The sequence below is a fragment of the Strix uralensis genome, chromosome 8 (genome assembly GCF_047716275.1).
Source record: "Strix uralensis isolate ZFMK-TIS-50842 chromosome 8, bStrUra1, whole genome shotgun sequence".
Classification (NCBI taxonomy): domain Eukaryota; kingdom Metazoa; phylum Chordata; class Aves; order Strigiformes; family Strigidae; genus Strix; species Strix uralensis.
Window position 1 is genome coordinate 7,517,595 of NC_133979.1, and position 17,894 is coordinate 7,535,488.

Genomic DNA, 17,894 nt, shown 5'->3' on the forward strand with positions numbered 1-17,894 from the left:
TTATTTGTGTTCAGTTGTTCCAATCAGGAAGGTTCATTCACTGAGTATCACTTGGGCGCTTCCACCACAAGAACAGTATTACAGGTATGGTGGTGCTGCATTTTATTTCTTCTGTGCTTATGTTGTGAAAAATTTATTGACTTTCACAACAAACCAAAGAATCTCATTTATTTGTGTTACAGATTACTTTGGTTCAGCTAGGGGAACGTTTTTTAAATGAGTTAAACTGATGCAGATATGGTTGCTTTTATAAATTGAGTGGAATTGGTACACTGCTGATTTAACGTCATTCCTCACTGACTCAGATCAGTCATTATGTTCTGAACTCCCACATTTTTAGCTTATTATCCTGATGCTGCCTGAAAATGCAAAACTTGGCATGAAGAAACAGACAGTGTATATTTTAGTCATTTGTCTAGTGATCAAGTTCTTTCTGTGAAAGATATTACCTCCTGGCATTTTATCTCTTTCAAAATTTCTTTCAGGGTGAAGCCACTTCATTATATTTCCTGGCTGGTGGGACATGAAGGCAAAGGCAGTGTTCTTTCTTTTCTTAGAAAAAAGTATGTATTTTTTAAGCATACTAATTAAATGCTTTGCTATGATTAAAATAAAGGCAAACTCTATATATATAGAAAATACATACATACAAAATAAAAGCAGACCAAGTCTCCTTTTTTGTATCAGCGTTTTGTAGTGATATTCTTTAAATTTATGATAGACCCAAGTAAGAAGTAAGTGGTTTCTGGTCTGTGATCCATGGATCAGCAGTATCTGTGCCTGATCTTTAAGAGATCTCCCAAAGGTAACTTAGCTTTTTCACTGTTTTTTCTCAAATTCTGTATCCTGAGATTCCTATCTTTATGTTGGAAAAGGTGATTGTAAACTGTAAACAGACTGAAAGCCATTGAAGTAAAGCTATGATAATGCTAAGTGTGACTAAGGTCAAATAAAGCTGAAATGAGTAATTAGTAAGTGCCTTTAACTCTTCCATAGATTTTGGGCTCTTGCATTATATGGAGGAAATGGTGAGACAGGATTTGAACAGAACTCCACTTACTCCATCTTCAGCATTTCTGTGACTTTGACTGATGAAGGTTACAAACACTTCTACGAGGTATGGTTTACTGTAAATTAATTCTCTTACTGTTTTCCTAATGTATGGAAAAATTAATCTATTCCTTCCTGTCTGTAGGTGGCCCATGTTGTATTTCAGTATGTGAAGATGCTGCAGAACAGAGGGCCAGATAAAAGGCAAGTGTTCGCCAGTACTTCAGATATTCACAAGATTGTCCTTTTTCCATTAGCCTTTTATTTGTAGTGTTTGCACTTTTTGTGGGGTTACTAGAGTGTAAATGGTGAGTCAGTAGTAAAGCTTGTCTCTGGGGAAACATACCAGTTAAAAAAGTTTAAAAATAATTTGCTAAATGTTTATGCTTGTTTCTTGGTGCTTTTAGTTTGATTTACTGTGATCCGATTTCTAATTATAATAAGCTGAACTAGTGTAGATGCAAGGCGCAGTTTTGTGTTTATTTAAATAAATTTGTTGAGCCAAATCTCTGGAAGTCAGGACTGTGGTGTTCTGGTGTTAGCCTTTATGTTCATTTGGTTATCCCATTTTGATTCTTTGTAGTTAAATGTTCCTCTTTGGAAAACAGCAGAAGTTTCTGCCAATTGAGAAATGCCCTTTTAGATGGAAGGGAAGTGTGTCTAATACTGGCTTCTATGTCTTGTACCTGAACGAATCACTGAACTCACCCTTGATGCCTTTCCTAGAAGCCTGCTTTTTTTCAGATTCTCAATAAATGTTGTGGAATAATGGAGGAAATCCACATTTATTCTCTTCTCCCTCCTTTACAGAATATGGGAAGAAATCCAGAAGATTGAAGCTAATGAATTTCACTATCAGGAACAGGTATTCATCCACTGTTTTGTGTTGATATAGGTAAACCATAAAAAGGATTTCTTTTTAATTTTGAAACACATTTTCAAAGTTCTATTCAACCAGAAACAGATGATGCACTTAATGAAGCTGTATTTTGCTGAAAGAATTTGTATTCTAGGCAGAGAAATACTGTGGCTTTTTCCTTAACAAAATTAAATGTTACTTTTTTTGTTCTCTACCTGTTTGGGTAGGCTTTTTCTCAGTTTCAATCATTAGGCCCTTGTGTGTGAAGTTCTGTGCCCATTAATAGTGCTCTGCAAATTGTGTGGAGCTTATCAGTAGTTTTGCCTCATTTCACTTTCTTTAAGCTGTTTTAGCACTACTGATTTCTGGGAATAGAAAGGCAGTGTTGTGTGAGATGTGTGGCTTGCTGGTGACCTGACCTCCCAAGGGCGAGGGTGCTAACGGCCCCTTGTCTGCACAGTTAAATGTGGGTTTGTGTCAAGTCTTCCTTGGCTTACTGAAACATCAGTTAGCAAAAAATCTTACTTCTTTTTATTAAAGATAAAGAAGGGAACACAATTTAGATCACTTGAGAAGCCTCACTTCATTGACTTTCTTACTCTCAATACATTTAGCCATGTTCTGTTTCTTATCAGGTAACTTGGTTGTTTTGAATGGCACTGAAATTTCCTTTTGGGAAAACAGATCCACATGCTACATATATGGCTTGATAGCATCACTGAAGTTTATTGGTTTCTTTAAGATATACAGATGCAGCAAGGAGAGGGGGGGAAAAAAAAAGGAAATACTGAAAGTGGAGGGTTTTTTCTTCCCAGATGCTTTAAGTATTTTCAGACACTCTTAAGACCTGCCAGTCTGCTGTGAGCATCAGGGTGTTAAAAATGTCATTTTTAGCAAATCCTTGCATCTGTAGCTCCACCTTCAAAATAGCATGTGGAGGATATTGAGTGTCTTGAGTGGTCTTTGAATAGCAGAAGAGGTATTTGCAAGTGATGCAGACAGCAAGGACTGCTGCCAACAACCCCAAGTGATAGATAACAGAGAGGTGGATTTCTTTGATAGGAACAAATTTACACTGATTTACAAGTGCATTTTTTAAACATCATGTGGTGGGTTTTTTTAGTGGAATACAGCTTCTATGAATTTGTTAGCAAAGTTCAACTACTACAAAATTACAACAGACTGTCTTCTAACAAAAACTTTCCCCAGAACAGTAGAGAAGAACTAAAAATCTCTGAAGCATGACTATTTAGTATATTGGACATAGCAGGAATGAGTATCTATTGCCCTACATACAGTTTTATGTTTCTGTCCTTTATTTATTGCCAGCAGAGGTTGTCCAATTTGAAATTTGACTTTTTCATCAAAATGAAGCTATTTAGTCCTGAAAGGTTCTTATTAGTCATCTTGGTTCTTTTTAGTACCCCCAGCTAGAATTTTATGTTCCCCCAAACTGTTACTGCTCTAATAGACTATGTACTTCCCAGTGTCAAGCCAGATGGGGCTAGAAAACACCCAAGTTTACACTGGGGAAATACCCACTGTTGAGAGTCCTGCCTTTTTGGCCAGTTGATTTTTGAGTGATCATTAAGAGATTACTGACAGTGCAGGGATTTAACTCCAGAAATCAAGGAATTTTGGAATAGGTATGTGGTTTTGTGGCAGGGTTTGCATTTTAGGGACAGATGAATGACTTAGTCGTGGCACACCACATCTTCTGATGGATGGAAAGAGCTGGTACGTGGCCACCCTAAAGAATAATGGTCACAGAGGCATGGTTTTGGGATAAGCAGTTATGTGCCCCAAGAGAGGTTTAATGTTTCCTCAGATGTACAGTGTCTTAAGAAATTCTTGGTCATGTTTTCCACTACATTTATAAGACACAGATGTGTCAAACTTGCCTCTTTTCAGGCAAACTCTGATCTGTATCTGGACCCAGGATCTGTGTGGTATGATGCTGGCTGGTTCAAAAAAACCCCAGATACCACTCAGCAAGAAGCTCTCCTCTAGGCAGGCTTACGCAGTTAAAAGACAATCTATACTTTCATGTCCAAGTAGGAGAATCTCTTCCTCCTCACGCTGCACATCATGGCAGAGAACTTAGGAAAGGAGCAGAACCAGAGATACTCATACAGCAGCAGCAGTTCCTCAGCTTCCTCTTTCCAGCTTCCAGATCACTTTAAATCTTGAATTGTGTGACTCTGCTGATGTTCCCTGGAGGCAAGGAGTGCATTCTACTGGATCTTTAACCTAGTAGGTTTAATGACCGTAAACACATGCTCAAGGCCATTTCTTCTATAAAGATAATGTCTGATATTTTGGGATTCTCAGAGGAGTCCTGAGCATTATATATGGCTATGAAATATATTTAGTTTAATAACCAAACCTAAATGCTGTAATAAGCAGAGCATGCATTTCATGCTCAACATACCTGACCAGTCAAGCTCTTCTCAGAACAAAACATTGACATTTTACTTTTCTGATTATGTGAAAAATAGCTTTATCTATTTGCTTACAGACAGATCCAGTTGACTATGTGGAAAGCCTTTGTGAGAACATGCAGTTGTTTCAGAAGGAGGATTTTCTGACAGGAGACCAGCTCTTGTTTGAATACAAGCCTGAGGTAAATATTCTTTGAACTCTGATTATGTGTTTTGATGTAAGGAAAATATAGGCATACTATATAATGTAGGCACATATGTAGGCATATAATTAGGCATAATAGAGGCACGGGTTTTGTATTAATTGAATCACTCCTTTTATACTCGGAAAGCAAGCCTTTTCTGTAAGCTTGTTATGTCTTGTTCTTCATATGTTCAGACTAAGAAGTCTTTGCTGGGTCAGGCAGAGCCAGTGTTGCATTTGAACTGAAATTCTGTCTTGAACTTGTAGATCATTGCTGATGCCCTTAACCAGCTCAGTCCTCAGAGAGCCAACCTCGTTTTGCTGTCTGCTGCCAATGAAGGCCAGTGTCATCTAAAAGAGAGGTGGTTTGGAACGCAGTACAGCGTGGAAGGTAAAGCAGCAGCAGAAACTTAGAGAATGTCTGATTCATGCATTAGAGATATTAAAAGGGTGACAACAAAATACAACTACACAGAAGTAGGGAAATGAATCCTCAGCGCTTTACTGACCTCATCATTAGCCAAATACCCTGTCCTGCTCAATAAGTGTTCTTCTTTGTTTGTATCAGTCGATTCCCACTCCCTAGATTACAGTTGTTTTAGGAGGTGGGGATCCCAGCGAGCCCTCCCTTGGCTGCCGTTCAAGTCCTGAACAGGGAAAAGAACACAAACAATGCAGGACGGGGCGTGTTGGTCGCTGGATTACTAATGCAGGCAGGCTTGATTTACTTTTTAATAGGACTGCTTCAGTCCTGCTCCAGGGGAGTTTGTAGGAAGGGAGTTAGAGTCATGATGAACCAGGTGACATCAGGAAACTCCTATCATACTGCAAATCTTCACGGAGATAGCAAAGAGATGAGATGACTGGCCTAGGAAATAGGATAGCATTACCTTCCTGTTGAACTAAATGCATTTTGTGTTTTTTAATAGACATTGACAAGTACTGGAGTGATTTATGGGCCAGTGACTTTGAGTTAAATCAGGATTTACACCTTCCAGAAGAAAACAAATACATAGGTAAGGCACCTGAGCATGAGCAAAATTTTACCCCAGTAATTTATTTGAGAATTTGCTGTGGTTTAGAAACAATCTTAATTTTTGTCTGAACATCAACCTGGTTTTGCAAATTAAAAAATGAGAGCTCTGTTCACCTGAACTGTGTTTAATATCCGTTAATTTATAAGCTTGAGAACTGAGTTTTTCTAAGGTGTAAACTTACAGATCATATAGCCATAACAGAGCAGGCCTAACACAATCAGTGAGAGTTAACACAGAGCTCTGGACACCCTGGAAGAGCGATTTATTTGCTTAATCCTGCTAGTTTTGAAAGCATCTAAATACCATCTGGCTTTGTTCCCAAAACCAAATGAAAATAAACCCATAACTTGTGTCCTGGATGGAATGCAACATCACCATTTCTGCACTGCTTCTGAGCCACTATTCTGGTGTGGAACTGAAAAATAAATATTCTTTGGGTCCAGGAAAGCATTATCACATATAATTTAGCAAACTGGGAGGGGAAAAATATATTTTGTTGATAATTTTGAAGACTCTCATGCGTGTAGTCTGGCTGTGTCTGTGAAACCCACTAACTTCTAGTCTTGGTTTGTTTTTTCTTTGTTAGCCACTGACTTTGCTTTGAAAGTTGCTGACTGCCCTGAGACAGAATATCCAGCCAAAACACTAAGCACACAACAAGGCTGTCTCTGGTACAGGAAAGATGATAAATTCAAAATCCCAAAAGGTAAATATCTTAGGGCTTTCTAAAGAATAGGAAGTCCCTGTTTTTACCCGTTGGAATTTATTTGAAGGCAAATAACCCGTGATAGTGTTCACCGTTTAAACTCAGTGTTTACTGTCAGCTCTTCCATGGTCCGTTTGATATGTTTATTAGCTATAATAAAAGAGAAGCAGTCACACTACCCTGCAGCAAAGGTGCTCTGCTGATACCTCAGGTTAAAAAGTGGAAACACTGCAATATACTGACTTCTGAATGTCTGACTGTGGATAGAATTGGGCAGACAGAATATGATACTGTGACAAGGGCTTGAGAACCAGGGAACACATTAATTAGAAGAGACTATAGTCTCTTTTACAGAAAGAGAAAAATATAGCCTGGATCTGAGACAAATGTGGAAAATATATTGCTTCTTTCAAGCAGAATGTCACACGTTTTAGTGTCTGTTAAACAGATGTTTTGTGGAGGTTTTTTTATTTATATTGGTCATGCCATGTGAGTTAGTATTCTGCAAAGCACAGCTTGGTATTTTTAAGGGAAGATTTTGGAGTGAAAAAGAGAAGGTGTTCGATGATGACAATATAAGCAAAAATGCAGTCTTACAGCAGAATGACCATTTCCATTAGACCAAATTGTGACCAAAGAACGACCTGATAGAAATATATTTGACTTTAGAAAGCTGTCACTTGTATACAGTTGCTCATTTAAGTTTCTTTTTCCCCACCAGGTTATGTTCGATTCCATCTGATCTCTCCGTTGATACAGCAGTCTGCAGAGAAGTGAGGGTTATATTATTTATGCTTATCGTGCAGAGTAATTAAATTACCATACCTAGCGAAAAACCGTGAAGAGAGATTAATTTTAAACTGGCATAGAATAAGGCTTCCTATTCTCATGTTCATACACTTTCCCTGTGGTTTTATCTACAGTTCAGCGAGGGTGGTTCTGCAGCAGGTTGTTACTGTAGCAAACAGATACATAGGAGGTTCATGGTGTGTTATTCCCCAGTGCAGGTTTTGGAAAAAAAAATAATATAAGAGCAGCAGTGCACGTACCAGGAGGAAGGGCTTAGAAAAGGAGTTGGTCCTGAAAAGAGCAGTTCGCAGTCGTGTCCTGAACCAGCAACTTGGGAGCCTGTAGGAGCAGGTGATGAGACTGTCCGGAGCATTTAGAAACCAACTGTTGGTTACACAGACCTCAGGATCATGGTGCACTTGTGCTAGTCTTAGGCTAGCATTGCCATTTGTAACAAACTTCATAGTGCTTTTATCATAAGTCTGCTGAGACTTGCACAACTAATGTTTTTGGAAAGCCTTTATAAATCTGTTTTCATTGTGGCTTCATTAGTTCGAACTTTGAATTGGAATCCAGACAATTACAAAAATCTGAAAGCACAGACTGCAATTTCCACGTTGTGTAGGCTGATTTGCTCTAGCTTATTTTTTTTTTTTTTTTAATTTTCATAGGTAAATAATCATTGCTTAACTCCTCAGCATACCTGAGTCCATCCCCCATTCCTTTACACAAAGTGTAATAATCTCATTTTTCTCTGATTATTCAACGTTTTGAGCATTGGTGTGTTACAATGTGCGTTCCGACCTTGAAAAAATATTAAATCATGTGAAGCTGGAATCTTATTCGTTGAAAGAATAGCTGAATGTCCAAATAATTTTTAAGTAGTGTCGTGTACTTTCTAGACAAACGGAAACTTGAATTCTGTATTTTCGTGTTTGTTGAAAATTTCTTTTTGAATCTTATTCTACTTAAGTATTAATTTCTCTTGGAAAACTTGCTGCTTGTACCATCAAACTCATGGGCTTAATTTTTATCTTTCTTCTATTCCATCCTTTTTTTTCTTTCTTTTTAACCTCTGCCCTTTTGTCCATCCAGCATAGTTTTGTTTGATACATTTGTAAACATCCTTTCCCACAATCTTGGTGAACCAGCTTACGAAGCAGACGTGGCTCAGCTGGAATACAAGCTTGTAGCTGGAGAGCATGGCTTAGTCATTCGAGTGAAAGGATTCAATCATAAACTACCTGTAAGCACTGCTGATCTTCTAAATACTTTTATGTGTGCTGTTTTTTGGTGTATGTGTTTTTTCTCCTAGCAGCTGGAGCCTAGCTGGCTGGAGCTTTGAATGTTTAGATGGGGTATTTTAAATTGGAAAATTTGTCTCTGTTCAGACACAGAATAATGCAGCAAATGTGTTTTCTTGTGCTTACATGTATAAAGATGTTTTATTCACTTACACGAGCTCAAATTGCTGACCTTAGACTGACTTAAGAGAAATCTTCCTTTAATTAATAGCTGTATCTCTATTAAGACTTTAGCAGCTTTTCCTTTAAAAAGAGCTATGGGTCTCCCATGTTCATATAGAGCGTTTGAGCCCCTCCATCTATAAGCTCTGGCTATTTGAACTCTATCTGGAGAAGTGTGTCTGAAAATAGGTTTTGTTCACAATTTGATTTTGGAGGTGCAGCTGAACATACTCATTTTGGGTGGAGTCTTTCTTTGCTGGGTTGCTAAGAGCTTACCTTATGAGGATTGGGGGATCCTCATAAGGTCCCGTTCTCTAAACACTGGCTGTGTAAGACATGGCAAGCACAAAGAGGACGGAGTGATCAAGGAGGAGAGAACTGCCAGGCTTCCTTACACATTCATTGCAAGAGCTTGACTGGAGCTTTAACAAGACTGTCAATCATCTGTCAGACTTATTAATGTGAGGTTTAACAGCAAAAGGCAGAGATGCAAATAGCATGGTCTGAATATTCTTTTTTAAATCATTAATGTTGCTCTGTTGTGATGTCATTGTGTGGTCTGCTGTAAAAGGAGAAACTGGAATATCTAATACGGAAATGTTGGAGTTACAGGCTAGGTTTGTTTCAGTGGAATGTGGAATCTCCTGTTGATTTGGGATATTGAGCTTATTTCATTTACTTTATAAAAATGCTGTCCTTTTGAAACTGTAATTTGGTATAGAATTGCTTAGTGAAGAACATCTAACAGAACTGAGGAACGTGCTTTAGTAACACTGCGTGTCTCTTATGTTGACCAAATAATGATGATTTTTTAAAAAAATTATTAGATAGGACTAAGTTTAAATTGGTTCTTAAAAACACTAACAAAAAAACCCAACTTAAAACTGTTTTCTTTACAGCTGCTATTTCAGCTCATCATTGATTACTTGTCTGACTTCAGCTTTACTCCAGCAGTTTTTGAAATGATAACAGAGCAGCTGAAGAAAACATACTTCAACATCCTCATCAAACCTGAGACTCTGGCCAAGTGAGTTCAGGGGGAGGGCAAAACATGGCTGCGTGGCAAGTGTTGAGGCTGAGCTGAAGAGCTCAGGAATTGCTGCTCTGTGCTCACGGAGGCTTGTTCCAGGGTTTGCTTGTAGCTTAGAGAGCTCAAGCAGGTCTGCAACCAGCACGTGGGGTCAGATGGGGCATCCGTGTAGGTGCTGTTCTGCAGTGACCTGTAGCCAACAGCAGGTGCTGAGGGCGGGCAGATTCACCCCCAGCAATGCTCCTGGGGACCATCCCCTGTCTCCAGTATGATCCCGAGTCAGAAATGGGATCTCTTAAGTTAAACAGCTCTTGACAGCCTGTGGTTTTGTTATCCTTCTTGCATTGCAGGGATGTGCGTCTCCTGATTTTAGAACACGGCAGGTGGTCCATGATAGATAAATACCAGACGCTGATGAACGGCCTTTCCATTGAGTCTCTCTCATCCTTTGTTAAGGCTTTCAAATCACAGCTCTTTGTAGAGGGTCTTGTACAAGGAAACTTCACGAGCAGAGTAAGTACAGCTTCAGCAGCTGATGTGCACTGAAACTTTTTCTTAAAATGTGCTTTAACACAGTTGCCACAACTCCAGCACTCCCCTGCCAGCTGCCTGCCTCTCCTGTACTGGCAGTGTGGAGGCTCGCTGGTACAGGACAGCTTCACATCCAACAGCTCAGGAGGGCTTGTCTGGATTAAGCCAGTGGGGAGCCCATAGCTGCTAGTTTGAACAGAAATTTCCAGGAATCTGGATTTAAACTGCAGAGAGAGAAAAATGTGGTAGAAATATGCCTGTAACCTGTTTCCCCTGTTACCACCATTTTTTATATTGTTTGGTGTGTTGATATATTTGATACTGAGAAATTTCCATGGTGGTGCCACAGGAGAAGGCTTCCCTCAAAGTACATTTATCCTGGAAGTTTGATTGCCTGCATGGTTTGATCAAACCTCCCTGAGGTCCAGTCATCTTCAGTCTTGTCAATCACCCTCAGTATTCATCAAAGACTTCTACCCTGGGCTAGGTCACGCATAGTCAGGCTTTCTAAAACAGGGCCGTACTGGGGCTTAGCTCCAGGCATCCAGTGTCATTGAGCACCTGTGTGTGGCACCGGAGAGATGCCTTCTGCAATTATGATTTGTGCCAAGTTTGTCTTAGCTGGTGATGTTTGTCCTCAAACTGTTTAAAGCCTCCCAAAGAAAATGTGCTGATGTCGTTTGGGAGGTCAGTTCTTGCAATGTCAGCTGTCCCCTCCCGAGTTGTGGAACTGAAGGAGGTCTGAGAAATCTGGTTGTGATTTGCTAAGAATCTTCATTCAAAATGCTTTTATTGCTGCAGTCTCTGTGTGAGCTAAACTCCCTTCACAGTGTGGCACGTGCAACCCTGTAACTCCTGCACCAGTTTTACTGTTTCTCTTACTTCCTTTTGTTTCTTCCACTTATGCCCAAGAGTCTCCTTCCCAGAGCTCCATCTTCCTGCACAAGAGAGGGGCCTTATCTCCTCCTGTGTCCACCCCTTGCTGTTCCGATGGCTGACACTATTTCTCTGGCTTCTGTGTTCTCCTTCTGGAGAAGTTACAGTGCAAGAAACAGCCTGGAGACTGTTTTGCTTTGCAGCATGGTGCAGAGGTGTCCGGAGGGACTTGGGATAAGGCGAGGGGCAGGGACACAGGCAGCGAAACAGAGCTTGGCTGTGCTTTCCTTGGGGGGTCACTTTCTCAAGGGATACACTGGGGTGTGTGGTTGTGAATTGGGGTAATAATTCTCTTCTAAGTAAAACTTATGTTTATGCTTTCTCTCCTAGGAAGCAAAGGATTTTCTGAATTATGTTGTTCAGTGAGTATCTCTTGACTCTTGCACCACTCATTATGTGGAAACTATAATCGAGTTAAGATTCTTTTCTGGAGGAAGGGGCCAGGGTGGGAGAGATGCAGAAATTCCCTTCTCCCCTCCTGGACACAGCATCACGGGTGTTTGCGGGAGGTGGCCGCTCATCGTGGCAGTTTAAGCGGACATTGTTGTGGTTTGGGGAAGGGTTAAATAATGTCAGACCAAGTGTGTAAATGTCTGGGTGTTATGTTGGTTTTGGCTAAGACGTGAGCGGGTGTTACCACTTTGCTGTCTGTGCTCCCTTCAGAAAGCTCCAGTTCGCTCCCCTGGCCCATCCCTGCCCCGTTCAGTTCCGGGTGGTGGATTTGCCAAATACGCATCTGCTCTGTAAGGTGAAAACCCTCAACAAAGGTGATGCCAACTCTGAAGTGACAGTCTATTACCAGGTAACGCGTTAGCTTGGTGTGCACTGGCCTATTCCCTCAGGTAGCTGCTGGTGCTCTGGCTGTACTCCTGTCACAGCCTGGAGAACAGTCTCTGGGCAGGGATGTTACAGAGAGCATGCGGAAAACTCCTCGTGCAAGCATAAGCCCTCGGCCTGAGGCTGAACCCAGGCTCTCACAGCGTGGAGGGTTCCCCCCGAGTCCGGCATCTTCCCCTCCCAGCCTGTGCTAGTAGCTGGGTTTGTGCGTTGGTGATTTCCTGGTGTCCTCACCACTGATTTCGTGGTCCTGGGCTGAGCCTTTCCCCTCTCTTCTGAAGGCTGTATTGAGGCCCCCGCAGAAAACAAGATCATTCCAGCTGTCCCCGCTGTGAATTGTCATTCAGTGCTGTGGTCCAGGCTGAGGTGTGTGTGTGCCACAACTGTTGCCTTGGTCTGAACTGTAGCATTTAACTCCATGAAATCACCCTAAATTCTTCATTTTATTTCTAGTCAGGTGCCAGGAACCTAAGGGAATATACCCTTATGGAGCTGCTTGTGGTAAGTTAGTGTTTGTGTCTCCTAACTCATCCAAGTGTCATCCCTGAAAACTGTGCTTGGAGCTAGAGGGTGCGAGGGGGGTGCGGTACGTACCGTGTACATGTACCTGTGTCTACTGCGCACTCTGATTCAACCTGTGAGTGTTTGGGGCAGGATCCCCAACTGTGGCAGTGATGGACAGTGCAGAAGGCTGTTCTTAGCTGCCGACCCAGAAAGCTGAGACCTCTTAATTCAGAGGGTGTAGCTGGACAGGCAGCACTTCAGTTGTTTTTCACGTGTTGTGACCATGTTTGTGTATGGAGCCCAAGGGGTGGCTGCAGAGGAACATCGCTTCTGCTGTAACGCACTTGTGCTCCGTTTCAGATGCACATGGAAGAGCCCTGCTTTGACTTCCTGAGAACCAAGCAGACCCTCGGGTGAGTGCGCTGTGGAGCACAGCTCCTGCACACCTGCTTTTGCTGTTCCCTAGTGTTTTTACTCTGGAAACCCTTTCTGCACAGTGACTAATTCCTCCATTACTCTAATGGAAGCAGCAACATAAACACATCAAAACCAAGAGCAGCCATCGATACAAGTTGCTTTTGAGTCCTGTAAGAATTACATCCATTACCAGTGTGTTAACTCAGAATGATTCAGCATAAAGTTGTTCCTTCCACTTCCCAAATCAGCTCCCTGTTCCTCAGGGCTGTTTTCACGGCCGCTCAGTGCTGCGTAGCAGCCTCCCTCAGAGGCACCCTTCTACCTCGGGAAACTGGAACAAGCTTTTCACAGCTCTAGGTCTGTCACTCTGATGAATTAGTTTGCAGGAACACAAATACTCTTGCCAAGCTTAAAAGAATTTCCCAAAAATAAGTGAACATTGAAGTGCAGTGATGCAGGAAGTAAAGGAAATAAGACTGTTGAGAATTTATATCTGAGATTTTTTTTTTTCTAGAATACCAACACTATTTTAACTTGTGGTACATCCTGTAAAAATGAAAATTTAATTGTGCTTGTGGAATGAGTTTATTGTTTCCCTTTTTCTTTTGTGTTTTTTAAGCTACCACGTGTACCCTACCTGCAGGAATACTTCTGGGATTCTTGGCTTCTCAGTCACAGTAGCAACCCAGGCAACTAAATACAAGTAAGTGCTCGGTGGTTAACATTGAACATTAAACACAGGAGTCACCCCTGAGCTGGCAGGGCCCCTGTGTCCACCCCGTCGTCCTGCGGCGGCAGGGCCTGGCTGGTGCACTCTGCCCGTGCTCGGGAGGTGTCGCGGGCATCTGCCAGCCTGGGACAGGGGCAATCAGCTGCCCCTTCCTTGCTGTATTTTGCTGTGTGGAGGATCTTGGCAAATGGCAGCTGTTGCTGCTGCTGTCTGAACAGGAAGGACTTCAGCACAGGAAATTTATGGCAACTGGTTTTAGCAAAGTGAGGCTTAACAGGGTGGCCAGTGGACCTTGCATGTACTTGGGCACTGAACAGCTGAGCCTCATAGGATATAGTGAGGTGTCAGAGTAACTCTGACTGTATTTGTGTCATACTTTGTGTAGGGGGTGTATTTACACAAAATCCAGCTGAAGAATTATTACTGAGTTTCACTTAATCTTCTCCTTGTTCTGTTTGCTCAGGTCACAGCTGACTTCAGTTTACTTTTGCTTGAGCTTTCCAGTGCACCTGCTCTCATTTATGAGTTCCCACCCTGTTCAGGCCAGGGAGGGGTTTTTGAAATCTATGAGGGGAGTTACATAAGAGCCCAAAGGGACTGTCAAAAGCAAAGTCCTGATTTCAGCTTGAGACACTGCTGACACTTGCAACATAGAGACTGAAATAAAGCAATAGCCTTAAGCTTCTTAAAACTGTAGCAGCCCTGACTTGAACAGGGAGAAGTAATCCAAAGACTAAGCAAAATATCCCACTGCCCTTTGAGCTCTCCTGGCAGAATATCTTCAATCTGTTGCCAAGTAAATCTTGTATAGCCTGTTCCGCCAGCTCACTTTCAGCAGACAGAACAAATTAGGGCTTTGTTCAAAGCTGGGGGTAACTGCAGGTATTTGACCTGCTGAAGTTGAAGGGTTATATGAAAAATATGCCACTTATAAAAACTAATACTGTGTTGGTGAAAGTTTAATTAGCACAGAGTAGTGCTGCCTCTTATTTTTACATTTGGATGACCCTTCCATTACTGAATTGTCACCTGTGAAAGTTTTAACGTTTCAGCAACCTCACAATCCCTCACAGCCCATTATTTTTCTTTCTTTTTGTCCTAAGCTGATAGACCATCCCTGTTGACATGCAGGGCTCAGGACTGCAGCTGGGGGTCCTGACCCAGCACTCTCCAGCACATGCTGCTGTTGGGCTTATCGCAGTGTAGGGCCCCCACAGCATCACAGCAGCTCTGAAGCCCCTGTTTGAACAATCCTTAATAGAACTGAAACTGAGAGCACTGGTTTTATTCCCTGATACCAGGGAAGAGAGGAAAGCTGGTGTCTGGGGAGGGAAGCAAGCCTGTCCCACACATTTCCTTGTCACTTGAGGGCTGTTCTGCTACTTTATCCTGCAGTATTGTTTTTTTTCTTCTTCCTGCCTGATTTAATTATTTAACTCTCTTTTAGTTCTGAACTGGTTGACAAGAAAATAGAGGAGTTTCTTTCTTGTTTTGAAGAGAAAATCAAGCATTTAACTGAAGATGCTTTTAGCACCCAGGTAAAACTCAGTCTTGAAAAGATCTTCCTTGAACTGCTAAATGACACCCAAACTGGAGGATTTGGTTACACCTATTTGGCATGTTTCAGAGGTTTTCTGGACAGAGGATTTGCTCTTAAATCCTGCCTCTTGCTCTGCAGTCATTCTCTAAACACTTGCTCTCTGGCCATTTAGTTAACTTTGAAAGCAATGAACTACCTTGTTAATGTAATTCAGGTTTTCTTTGGACTTCAGTGAATACAATAGTAAATGAAGGTCGTTTTAAACCCTTTGAAACTAATTGTTTTGTCTTTTTCAAACGTAGGTTACAGCTTTGATAAAACTTAAAGAATGTGAAGATTCCCATCTTGGAGAAGAAGTAGACAGGAACTGGAATGAAGTTGTGACCCAGCAGTATCTCTTTGACAGGCTGGCCCGGGAGGTGCGTGGTCCCTCCCTGGGGTTAGGCGATGCCAAATGGAGCACTTGCATGTAGCTTTGTGTAGCAGTTTTACATCAAAGCATAAATAGGGGGATTGATGCCACAATGATTCTAAAACTACATACTATTTTAAAAAGGTTCTTTTGTCTAAGAGTTTGTAGAGAAACCATTTTTATGTTTAAAATGACTTGAATCACCACAGTGCTATTTAAACCTCATTTCTGTGTGTTTCAGATCGAAGCTCTGAAGTCTGTTACAAAATCAGACCTGGTCACCTGGTTCCAGGCTCACAGAAGCAACAAGAAGAAAGTGCTGAGTGTACACGTGAGTGTCTGGTGCCAACTTCTGAAACACCAAACTCTGATAACCTCAGAGAGCCCAGTAAGGGTGGGGTGGAAAAGCTCCGTAATCTAATGTTTAACGGGGTGGTTATCCACACTACTGTTCAATATTTTCTACATTTCTAATTATTACTGTCATTTCAATTGCATTTAAGCATCTGTATTTGTCAGGGCAGATGAACACTGAATGAGAGCCAAATTTCTTTTTTTAACTTTTTTCCAGGTGGTTGGATATGGAAAACATGAAGGGGACTCAGAGGTTACAGCTGTTGCAGAAGTACAGAATTCATCTGGTGAAATACCTCATCTTATTTTCTTGCCCCCATCATCTTTGATGACTAATGTTACTTCCATCAAGGACATCAAAGCTTACACATCAACTCTGAATGTTCTCCCTTACCATAAAATATTAAAATAAAAATGACGTCTTGCCCTGCAGTGATGTGTAATCCAGGTGCTTTCTGCAACATAAACATTACAAACCTATTCTTATTAAACCAGGGCTGTAGCATTAGTTGGGCTGAAGCTGGCCATTCAGATCCTGAGGAAACTTTCCTCAAGTACATTTCCAGCCAACTCTTCTCATTAATCTCCTACGTTCATTAAGAATAGGCACAGCCCTGACTTCAAGCTGGAGTGAAGGGAGAGTTCCCCACCACCAGAAAGACACCACCTTCTCTCCCCTGTGGCTGGCTGCAGGTGGGGGCTGCGCTTTTTTGTTCAGTGTCTTGTGCATTGTTCCTGCAGTGCTGTAGCAGCTACTGACTCGTGGTTACAGCTCCTCAAAGAAAGTATTCTGCAGGTCTGCTGGAGGAGTTAGAGTGGGTGGGAGGGGAAAAAAGCCTGAGGCTTCACTCTCACGCTGCTTTTTTTTTTTACTTTTTCTGTATGTACAACAGAGACAAAATTGAGATGAAATCAAATAAAAGCTAGACTTAACTGTGGAAAGAAAAATAGTTTGATTGCTACATCTAGCTACTTCCTCAACCCTTATCTAACTTCAAACAAAAGCACAGAAAAGCAAAGATTCCTCCAGTGCTGGTGAGCTAGTAGAGACACAAGGCTGTATGTAGGTCCTAGAAAAATTCCACTGGATGCTGCAAATTCTGCCCCTTTTACTAGCTCATTAACTACTTTAAAAAGTAGGTTTAGCTACAAGGATTCCAGTGGGGAAAAAAAAACCAACATATTTCACATAAAGCAATTGATTATCACTCAACTGAAAAAACACAGTCTTGCTCCAAAGGTTTATTATGAAATAAATAAAAAGTCCATAAGAGAAGTTTGAAAAATCTATTTTATGAAGCTTTAAGATGCATTGAGTAGAATTATCTATGGTTACATTTTAATCTCAAAATAACAAAGTTATTTTGGGCAAGACACTGAAATGCCAAAAGATTTGATTATCATACAGGTGGAAGATAACATTTATGTAGCATTTTCTAACAAATTGTCCCAAAGGAATCCTCATATTTACACATTGCAAACATTAGCTAGATTTAAATGATGTCTTGCATTTTGTTTCTTGTTTTTTAAATATGTAGGACCCAGGAATATTATGCAACTGATACCAATGCCATGGCCTTCACAGTGGTTATACAAAGTGTATATGCTTCCTGGCCCAGACTCTCCCTGCTTTAGAAGCATCAGTCGGGGCTCCCCGAGCCTGCCTTTGCAGCCCACGTACACTGCCAGTGTAGCGGAGTCCAGCACAAGTTACTGCACAGCCAAGACGTTTCGTGTTTCATTAATTGCTTATCTGCATCAGTAAGTCCAGTATCCCTGAGATAGGAACCACTGCAGTTGGAGGGGTCAGGTTCTCCAAACGGTACGTACGTGATAATTGATGACTATCTTGGTATCAGATGTAAACTTTGCTAAGCCAAGGCTTGAATGTTTTCTGGTTTTATAACCCACTTAATGTTTACTGGCAGCAAGTCGTTTCAATAACGGCTCATCATAAACCCAGCACTCTCCATCTTCATGGAATAACTAGAAAAAAAGAGAATAATCAGATGTAAGCTCTTAATGACTCCATTGGAAAGGAACAAATGCTACAGGTTAGAGGGCATTTACA

At 41.3% G+C, this 17,894-nt stretch overlaps 2 protein-coding genes across 10 annotated transcripts in view; one reads left to right on the forward strand and one right to left on the reverse strand.

Moving 5' to 3' along the window:
• NRDC (nardilysin convertase) overlaps nt 1–16,255 on the forward strand; it is a 29,507-nt gene extending 13,252 nt beyond the window's left edge. The window contains exons 10-31 of the mRNA XM_074876061.1: nt 15–84; nt 486–563; nt 997–1,117; nt 1,196–1,254; nt 1,861–1,915; nt 4,428–4,532; nt 4,802–4,925; nt 5,464–5,550; nt 6,158–6,277; nt 6,999–7,050; nt 8,162–8,312; nt 9,432–9,559; nt 9,913–10,075; nt 11,360–11,391; nt 11,693–11,831; nt 12,320–12,367; nt 12,731–12,783; nt 13,407–13,490; nt 14,965–15,055; nt 15,360–15,476; nt 15,711–15,800; nt 16,041–16,255. Coding sequence (XP_074732162.1) covers nt 15–84; nt 486–563; nt 997–1,117; nt 1,196–1,254; nt 1,861–1,915; nt 4,428–4,532; nt 4,802–4,925; nt 5,464–5,550; nt 6,158–6,277; nt 6,999–7,050; nt 8,162–8,312; nt 9,432–9,559; nt 9,913–10,075; nt 11,360–11,391; nt 11,693–11,831; nt 12,320–12,367; nt 12,731–12,783; nt 13,407–13,490; nt 14,965–15,055; nt 15,360–15,476; nt 15,711–15,800; nt 16,041–16,235 — 2,162 coding nt within the window. The 3' untranslated portion in view covers nt 16,236–16,255. The remainder of the gene's footprint in view (nt 1–14; nt 85–485; nt 564–996; nt 1,118–1,195; nt 1,255–1,860; nt 1,916–4,427; nt 4,533–4,801; nt 4,926–5,463; nt 5,551–6,157; nt 6,278–6,998; nt 7,051–8,161; nt 8,313–9,431; nt 9,560–9,912; nt 10,076–11,359; nt 11,392–11,692; nt 11,832–12,319; nt 12,368–12,730; nt 12,784–13,406; nt 13,491–14,964; nt 15,056–15,359; nt 15,477–15,710; nt 15,801–16,040) is intronic.
• Nucleotides 16,256–17,096: 841 nt separating this feature from the next.
• OSBPL9 (oxysterol binding protein like 9) overlaps nt 17,097–17,894 on the reverse strand; it is a 66,306-nt gene continuing 65,508 nt past the window's right edge. For all 9 annotated transcript variants that reach the window (XM_074876069.1, XM_074876067.1, XM_074876068.1 and 6 more), the window contains one exon: nt 17,097–17,809. In XM_074876069.1, coding sequence (XP_074732170.1) covers nt 17,735–17,809 — 75 coding nt within the window. In that variant the 3' untranslated portion in view covers nt 17,097–17,734. The remainder of the gene's footprint in view (nt 17,810–17,894) is intronic.